We start from the raw sequence: 9,144 nt of genomic DNA on the forward strand, positions 1-9,144 counted from the left end.
GAGGAGAAAAGGAAAGAGAAGAAGGAGCTTCTGCATAGACAAAGTTCTATATGGGTTGATGAATTAGAATTGGAGAAGAAGACACTTGAGGCCATTGTTGATACTACTACTCTTTGAATGAGTTCTCTTCCAAAGCTGATTGCACGAGATAGGATTGTCGGTGCTAGGATATTTTTATCTTAGTCTTGGCCTGCCTCGTTCGGAAATTTTCAAATTCAAGTTATTTGACTGTTGTTTACAGATGTAACCTGATTAATATCTGATAGATTGGAGGTGAATGATGGTTCCTTGAAATAAAGTGATTGCTTACTTTAATTTAAGCATACTGATTATCATAGTCAATTTTTGTTTTTGGAGGGATAATCAACTCTGCGAATATGGATTTAAAATTTGAACCTGGTATAGGTATCAATTTCCTGGAAATTGAGAATTTGTCCAGGTGGAAACAGAAAAATTGCGATGTACTTGGTGATAATTTGTTGAAATATTGTACGCATTTTCTTGTTGGCAATATTTTTATTGGAATTTGCTGTTATGGTCCTGGTTCACATTATGGAACCAATCCAAATCAAACTACTTATACCCTAATGGAACAAGTACACTGTCAATTACTAGAGTAAAATTTTAGACAAATTATTTTTGGAGTCTCCAACTTATGTAAAACTTGGTGAGTAGGTATTCAGCTTTTTAATTTTGTACCGAGTGCATTTATTGGACAGTTTTCATCAATTTAACATTAGAAGGTCACATTGGCAAACCAAGCGAACAAAAATCATCCATACTTTTGTGATATACTTCACATGTTAATACTTTACTTCCGTGATACAATAATCTTCAAGATTGACGGTGTACAAGGGGTGGTTTGAATTCTCTCAATCTTCACTGTGCGAGTCAAAGAAGCCGATCACACATTCTCACATCTCATCCATGTATCGAGTTGGAAATAAGTCTTCATTTTTCCAATAATGTTTGTAGGGGAGTTCTACCACTAACTGAGGAATGTTTTATTTTGCATGGTTGGAGTCCCCATATGTTAAAATAGTTTCATTTTTAGCTTCACAAAAATGAATGCTTCTGGCATGTAAAGCCTGGATGTCTTCCAACAATGTAGTACAGCACAAAAAAAGGTTATGGTACAGATTTTTTTGTGCAGATAGATTTACAAGTTTTCAGAAGATGGAATTTAATTGGCAGGTTTAACTTTATTTTTTGGCCAAAATTCAATGAAATCTTGCCAACTGACATTCTCTAAACCAGTTTGTAAAAACAGTTTGTGCATGTAGCATTTCTCAGTGTAACAACTTATTAGCAGCTTGTTTGGGAGTGATTTTTTTCTCCAAAAAATTAATTTTTTTACTGTTATTTCACTATTCTAGTCATCACATTTGACTTCTTCTCTCACAGGTGGACCCTACTTTTCTTCTAACGGTCAAAAAATTAATTCTCAAAATCACTTTCAAACAGGCTTCAGATAAGGAAAGGGGAAATCATAAATGCATACCTAATTGCATTTGTGCAAAAGATGAAACTAAATAAGTTACCCTCACATCAAACCATGAAACAATCTTTCTCATTCATTTCATGATAGCAAAACCAATCCATGTGAAAAAGAATTAAATAGAAAATACAAAGTTCATTTAATCGCCCATTTAAGCATGGGAATATGGTACGTTTGAAAAACTACAGCAAAACCAAAATGAATCCCAGATATCATTTACATTGCGTTCTTCAAATGGGGAAAAAAAATGAACTGTAACCACTTGCCTTTGCTATGAAACAGAAAACAAACACCTGTGACAATCCATTTTGTTGAGCACTGTGTTCTACTGGCTCTTTGGTTTTTGAATCTTCACGTAGGGAAAAAATCCCATAAAGTGCTTAATTTTGGGATTCCATTCCCGTTGTTGAGCACGACAGTACATCAGGAATGCATTAGCAAAGTACGAATTAAAACCCATAAGAACATGCCACAGTGCATGACCCTGCGGAATGAAGTACCAGTGTGATGTTTTCTTGCAGAACAAACGGTCAACTAACCAGCAGAAACTCCCAAACAACAGAGTGGCGACGTACATCTTTGCAAGCCGCTTAGCTGATTTATCTTCTGTGTGAATGTAATATTTATACATCCGAGGAATGCAAAGAAGACAAAGCAGCGCATAGTGCACCTTGAAACCAATATCAAAACGCAGCTGTGAATGTGCTATGGCAAATACTGCACCATAAAGGAACAAAAAGGTTGGCATTGTACTTCGATAATGCCAGTCCGGTGAGTAGAGGATGTAAATATAAAGGAGCATTTCCCACACCATAGGTGTTTCGTCACCTTGCTGTTGCCTGAAAATAAATTCAGAATTTTTCACAAATAAATTATATCTAGAGAACATTATTTAACCCGGGTTGAGAGCGATTAAAATCAGATTTTTAGTAAATTTTGATAAAGTTGATGAAATGTGGGGTTAAAAAGTTGTGGATTCCATGAAATACATAGTTATATTAATTTTTAACTTCCACTAAGATTAAAATCTAGATTTTAATTCCCACCGAACAAGTGCTTAATTCAAACAGCCAACCACACTAAATTGAAGCAGTGTTAGACCAACATTTCACCACTCAGGCCATCCTAAAGGACCCCTTTTCTTTAGTGATTATTTTTATTTTATATCTTTTTAATAATAGGAAACACCAACGATAGATTTTTACTTCTCATCTAGTTACATATGGAACCAACATGTATCAATGAACAAAGATGACCTTAAAACAAAGATAATTCTACAGCAGGAAAATGAAAATCTTTTCTTCTACTTCGGGCTACTAAATAAGCAGAAACCCATTCCAATGCATCATTCCCAAGAGCAAAGACATGAGATACTTTATGTTATCAATTTACCTTGTCCCAAATAAGAAAAAATTGGCATTAGTTCAACATAAGTTCTAGTGAGAATTTTCAGCAATAAAATGCTTTTGGGTTCCATGGAATGGTGCTCCGCTATGGTGTCTCTATCTCTATATACTTAAACGGTTTCAAGACGTTATTGAAGCGGCGTCCTTGTCTTTGTATTTGTGTTATTTTACTACTAAATTTTTGGAGTTTGTTCATTCTTTGAAAGCTCAAACACTTTAAAATGGTACACACCTGGTACCACATTCGGCAAAATTTTTCTAATATTCATAATGTAAAAAAAGCCATCAACCCCTCCATACAGCTTACAACCTTACACATCCATTTCCATATGTAAACCACATTGACAAGATAATAAAAGAATGAAAAAATAAAAAAATAAGAACTTACAGCCGCTGCAAGGTGGCATGATATAGCATGCTGCCAATGGCTAGAATCATATTTGATATGTGAAGGACGCTAAACCTTTTCTCAAAACGTTGTCTCAAGGAATTCACGAGACCAATTAAAGCCAATATAATGCACGGGACATTAGAGATGGTATTGAAAAATTCAGCAATATAGGAAGAATGAACATAATTTGGCTCACACCACTCATGTGTAGATGTGACAGGACCCCAAAAGCTTGATAATCCATCTTCCATTCTTCAATGTATAGAACGCAAATGTAATTGTTCTACGGAAGAACTTATCAAGATATGCTGATTTCAGATCCTGCAAGAGATGCAGAACTAAGAGCATATGTGAATATATGCACGTTAACTATCAATGTAATTTAAGTCTACTATCATCATCCTACAGCAATTCAAAGAAAAGAAATTTGAAATCATTTTTAGATGCTGACAGGTTTTTTGTTTGCCTCAAGATGAGGTGGGCCTCAATTGGGATTTTTTAAATCATGAGCTAGACACAATGAGACATCAGGCTTCCAGACAGCGGGTAGAAACAAAACAATGCTTTTGCACAAAAGAATGAAAATACAATGCATTGATCATGAATACGTCCAAGATATCAGCAAACACAATTTGGTTAAATTGGATAATTTGGATTATATATGCACATGCCACTGAAATTAGAAATTTATCTCAATTCTCCACAAAGATAGGCAAGAACTCAATGGTATGATGCAGATACAACACAAAACCATCATTTTTTTCTTTTAAATTTATGGACCAATTAAGCCGGTACTCGTCAAACGCATCAAATAGAAACAAAAGATCCAAAACCAACATTTAAATCCTCCACTCGATTTCCTTGCCATAAGTTAATGTCTCCTTCCTGTTGTCAAGGTCATCTATCTTTACAACTAATTCTGGTCTCAAGACAAGTTGGCATATCTAATGCTCAACTTGCACAAAAAGGACATTCACATGTTTTCAATGCGTGGAAAATAGCATTTAATGGCACACATTAGTTGTGTTGACTTCCGCATGGATGGACAGAGGATAATCTGTTGCTGAACACTCGTAACGAATCATATAGGAACACAAAAATATTCAAAACAGATCATTTTCAAGAAATTTATGACATAAGATTGAAAAACCGTCTCTTTACTGCAGTAACCATAAACAATCGATGCATTGTGATATTGAATAGTTACCATATGAACATATCAAATCCCTATTATATTTCCTTTCCAGTGCAATAACCAGGAATTTCTATAGAAACAATAATAACGAATATTTTTAAGCTTTCTTGCCTAAATATAAATTACGTCCAAAGAAATTTAACTCTTTCCAGCAGACTATCACATGTTGAAAGTGTGTGCGTGCGTGCAAGTGCGTGTACGCCAGAAGTCAACAAAGCCCTCAAAAGCGCACATCATATATACTCCATCAAAGCATTCCTATCATCTATATTGGCTTCAAATAAGTTAGGGAAAAATCCTCACATCCTTTATCTTAAAATCATCATACAAATTAAATAAATAACTCTTATATCCACCGCTATTGTAGAAAAGCTTTTACAGAAGCACCTCTAGTGTAATGTAAAAATCTAAAACAAGAACATTTATTATCCTTGATGTAAAATGTTTCCATTTCAAATACTCCAGGAAACAGCATGGTTTCCGAATATTTCAAAATAATTAAATCTCCTAATCACTTAAAAAGACCAACTATTGGTCAAAAAATGGAAACCCTGTTGTGGTGCTAAGCCGTTGAACGATTCCCAAAAACCAATAAAGAAAAAGAAACCCTAAAATGGCACTTGATATTTAAATTCAATGCTCATTAATTAGGAAAAATAACACAACAAGCATCAGCCACAGATTAATTTCAGTATTACTCCCAACAAACAACCAGTAGCCAAATAGCGCGCAGAAATGGACAAGTAATTAACACATTAACGTACATTAAGAAAAACAATAATACACACACATATTGACAACACGCAGCCAATACCTTCCAAATTCAGATTATCGCCAAATCCACGCACATGAAGCTTTCAATTTCCACACATAATTTTTTATGTGAAAATGGGAAAATGTGAATTTCAATAGGGTTTGAAACGCTTCTTTGAATCGGATTCTTTACAGCCGGTTGAAAGAATCTGACGGTTTAGTTCTCACGTGTGTGATGGGTTCACGTGTAAGAAATAATATCCGTTGGGATGGATAACATATATATTTTCGAATCAGGATGGAGTAATATAATTTAAATATTTAACATTTTTTAATCCAATTAATATCATTTTTTTATCGTTATTTTACTATTCTAGTCGTCATTTTTTATCTCTCACAGGTAAAATTCACTTTATCTCTAACGGTCAAAAAATCAATTAACAAAATTCCTATCAAACAAGTACTTAATATTATTTTTGGGAGAATATTTTCATAATAATAATTTCCTATGTAGTCAAAAAATTTACATTTGAAAATATGTAATTAAAAATAAGTTTGCAGAAAAATTATGCTTAAATAAAGGTCAAATGGTCTCATCTTCCCTTTAGTGCATCTATAATTATTAAACTCTGATAGAACTGGTTAGGTCGGAAAACCACTTATTCAATCTCTTAACCAGTTCGATCTTAAAGTTTCAATTGAATAAGATAAGTCAATGATCTTTTTTTATTATTACTGTTATTTTGAAAATTGATTAGACACTATTTGATCAATTTTAAGCCCTGTTTATTTCTCATTATTTGCTCATTAGAATGAAAAAGTATGACCATTATCCATCACATCAAGTCACCATTTTTTATTTTTTATTTCTTGTGTAGGACTCATAATGACTATATTTTTCATTCTCACTTTTACATTAATATGTGCCAAACGAGGCCTAAAAATAAGTTCTTGAAATTAGGATGGAGGTTTGATCATCACAGGGGAGATTGATGGGGTAGGTATTCATCATCAAAGTCCTATTTCCCGTTTCTAAATTACAGATATCATTTTCTTTTCAAATGGACCACTGAGAACTCTTCATTCGCAACTAGTTATACAATAGGTAATTTACTGTACATTTTGTAGAGCTTTTGTAAATCATGAGCAGATAGATAAAAGTTATGTATTACGAAATTGAAAATGTCCTCGAAAACATCACTAGACTAGTTTGTTTTATTTAGGTTACAATATTTGAATGGTAAGACTAAAATATTTCAAGTCGTTACTAGGCTTTATCGCGGTTGGATTTTGATCGATTTAGACACCAACCTAAAATCAAAATCCAATTGGTTAGTTTGGTGAATTTCAATCCAAATCAATCCACTCTAACTCTTAAACCAAACTCCGGTTCGATTCGGTTAGTCAGTTTGGACTTTTAGTCCAAATTGATTTTCTTTTAAAAAACAAATTGTTAGGATTGTGGGTTCACATAGATTACAAAAATTAAAATAACTACATAATTTTATATTACAATAATTATTGATTAATAAATAAAATCAGGTTAATAGAGACAGATCAACAAAAAGCTTAAGAATTTGTTGCTTTTTATATATTATATTATGTAGCTGACTGCTTGAATAGAAAAAACTGGTTAAATATAATATAATAAGCTTATAAAAAGAAATTTTCAGTACTATTAATTATTGATAACATCATAGATTGAAAGGAATTGAGATATAGTTATGAGATTATGGTTCATTTTTTTATTCTTTTTTTCCTAAAAAAAGAACAAAAATGGTAAACATGTAAGTGGATTCGATCAGTTTGGTTAACCAGCGATGGCTAAAACGACCCATCATGATTTTATTTAAAAAAATCAAACCAAACCAATTATCTTTATCAAACCGACCCGAGCCAGTTCAATTTGATTGATTTAATGGATTTTTCGATTTTTTTATCCAAACCTAATTGTTACATGGAGTGTTTAGATGAAGTTTGGTTGATCATGTGCTCAAATATACATAATATATCGACAAAAATAAGAGGCTGTTTAATGGGGATTAAAATTAATTTTTTTGGTAGATTGTAATAGAAGTTTTTGAAATGTGTGATTGAAAAGTTGTGGGACTCATGAAAGATGTGATTAATATTGATTGTTTGACTTTGACTTCGACTTCGACTTCGATTTCAATTAAAAATTTCATAACCAAACATGGACTAATATTTAACAAGTTTATAAGCTTGAAAATGTAACCAAAAAACATGATAAGTGAGAAGAATCTTGATTGATAAAATATTTTAAGTCAGTACTTGGAGTGTCTAGATGAAATTCAGTCGATCAAAGTCCTTGGAAAGAATATTATGATATTTTTTGAATAATATAGAAACGAAATATCATTTCGTTCAAATTTTATTAGATATCTACACATGAGAATTTTAATGAACTTAATAACTAAAAATTTATGATTTAGATAAAATTACTTCAAAAATTCATTGTTACATAATATTTTATTAAGAATTTGAAATATGGAGTATTGATTTCCAGCCAAATTTTTCTTACATTATTTACAATAAATCGGAATATACATTCAGAAATTAAAACTATTTTACTATTTAGAAACAAAACTTCTGTGTTTTAATATTTACATTATTTAAAATTGTTACAAAAATTTATTTTTGATGGAATATCCCTTAGATAAGTAGCATATTCTTCGCCATCTTGGACAACAAATCAAGTAATTTTTATTTTTCGCAGAACATTAATTGCTTAACAAATGAATAGAAAAGAAGGCAGATCTCAAGAATATTTATACAGCTTGTTGACCACCAAAAATGGCTCATCCACGTGGTCAACTTATAGCTACTCCACGTATTCCTCCCTGCGAAATGAACAAACTGTCAGGCGCACACGGTCGGAACCGACGGGGGTGGTGGCGGCCGTATACACTCCGATGGTCAAGTCAGGTTTGGGTGGTCGGAACAGTGCCCAGGGGCTACACAAATCAATCAATAAAGGGGGAGGAGAATATATAAACTTGTTATGGAATGCTATGTATTGAGAGTTTCATTCTTTTTTCTCTTTTTTCTTGCCTCTTGCCAAACCTTGGGTATTTATAGGTGGTATGAATCGCTGGATGTGGAACGCGTGTGTACATCTGACGGTATGAAGCGTCTGCTCATAGGCGTCAATCAGCCACGCTTGTAGAGTGGGCGGACAGTTTGTTTCCCCCGAGTTGAATTGACATAAAGTTGATAAATCATATCAAATAGCCTCATGGAGACGTCAAATCAATTTAAGCCTTAGGTGCAGGACAAATCTTAAATTGATGGCGGATCTTCTAACCGGGGTCCACTTGATCTCGACCTCGGAGGTGAGATGCTTCGGCAGATCAGTAGTAGGAATCGATATATCACTTCGGAGAAGCTTCGGGAGGGTCGTTTTCAGGTCGGAGTAAATGGTGCTGCATAGGGTCTACTTGATCTCGACCTCGGGTGGTGAGATGGCACTTTGGTATCGAGGCGCGAATAATCGAGGCGTAACAGTGGTCCCCCAAATCCGGGAATGAATATTTATATTATGCATGGATTTGTTTTCCTGACCGGGCCGCGAGTAATGGGACCTTTTGGGGATCGATTCGTCGCAGCAGCTGAGGTTAGGATAATAGGCAGATGCGGGGCATTCGCGTCAGGCGCGTCCCAGCTTTGTGAAGTTGGAGAAAAAGCTCATCTGCCGTCGATGCGCTGACAGAACAGGTCGACGCGTGGGGATAGTTGAAACTTTGTAAAGCATGGGAGGAAATGCAGCGTCTGAGGCGATGACCCAATGGGGCGTTCGCGTCAGGTGCGTCCAAGCTTTGTAAAGTTGGAGGAGGAACTCATCTCGCATCGATGCGTTGACGGAAAAAGGTCGACGCGTGGG

General features: G+C 34.3%; 2 protein-coding genes across 3 annotated transcripts in view; one reads left to right on the forward strand and one right to left on the reverse strand.

The window, feature by feature from the left end:
• LOC111380451 (rRNA-processing protein cgrA-like) overlaps nt 1–342 on the forward strand; it is a 4,903-nt gene extending 4,561 nt beyond the window's left edge. Inside the window, exon 3 of the mRNA XM_023004022.1 lies at nt 85–342. Within this exon, the coding sequence (XP_022859790.1) occupies nt 85–117 (33 nt within the window). The 3' untranslated portion in view covers nt 118–342. The remainder of the gene's footprint in view (nt 1–84) is intronic.
• A 1,206-nt stretch (nt 343–1,548) lies between these two features.
• On the reverse strand, nt 1,549–5,483 carry LOC111380448 (alkaline ceramidase-like). Of its 2 annotated transcripts, none has more exons than XM_023004020.1 (3): nt 5,305–5,483; nt 3,293–3,633; nt 1,549–2,337 (listed from the first exon to the last, which is right to left on the reverse strand). In XM_023004020.1, the coding sequence occupies exons 2-3, from the start codon at nt 3,544–3,546 to the stop codon at nt 1,824–1,826; spliced, it is 768 nt and encodes a 255-aa protein (XP_022859788.1). In that variant the 5' UTR covers nt 3,547–3,633; nt 5,305–5,483; the 3' UTR covers nt 1,549–1,823. The 2 variants fall into 2 exon arrangements, with proteins under 2 accessions (XP_022859788.1, XP_022859787.1); XM_023004019.1 differs by having other exon boundaries at nt 1,552–2,337; nt 3,293–3,616; nt 5,305–5,482.
• Between the last annotated feature and the right edge of the window lie 3,661 nt (nt 5,484–9,144).

The sequence above is a fragment of the Olea europaea genome, unplaced genomic scaffold (assembly GCF_002742605.1).
Source record: "Olea europaea var. sylvestris unplaced genomic scaffold, O_europaea_v1 scaffold2146, whole genome shotgun sequence".
Classification (NCBI taxonomy): Eukaryota; Viridiplantae; Streptophyta; class Magnoliopsida; order Lamiales; family Oleaceae; genus Olea; species Olea europaea.

Bases quoted from the DNA above. Each gene is read 5' to 3' on its own strand.
- LOC111380448 (XM_023004020.1), bottom strand. From the start codon at position 3,546: ATGGAAGATGGATTATCAAGCTTTTGGGGTCCTGTCACATCTACACAT. The intron at 2,338-3,292 runs GTAAGTTCTTAT...ATTTATTTTCAG, and splicing joins CATGCCACCTTGCAGCGGCT to GCAACAGCAAGGTGACGAAA.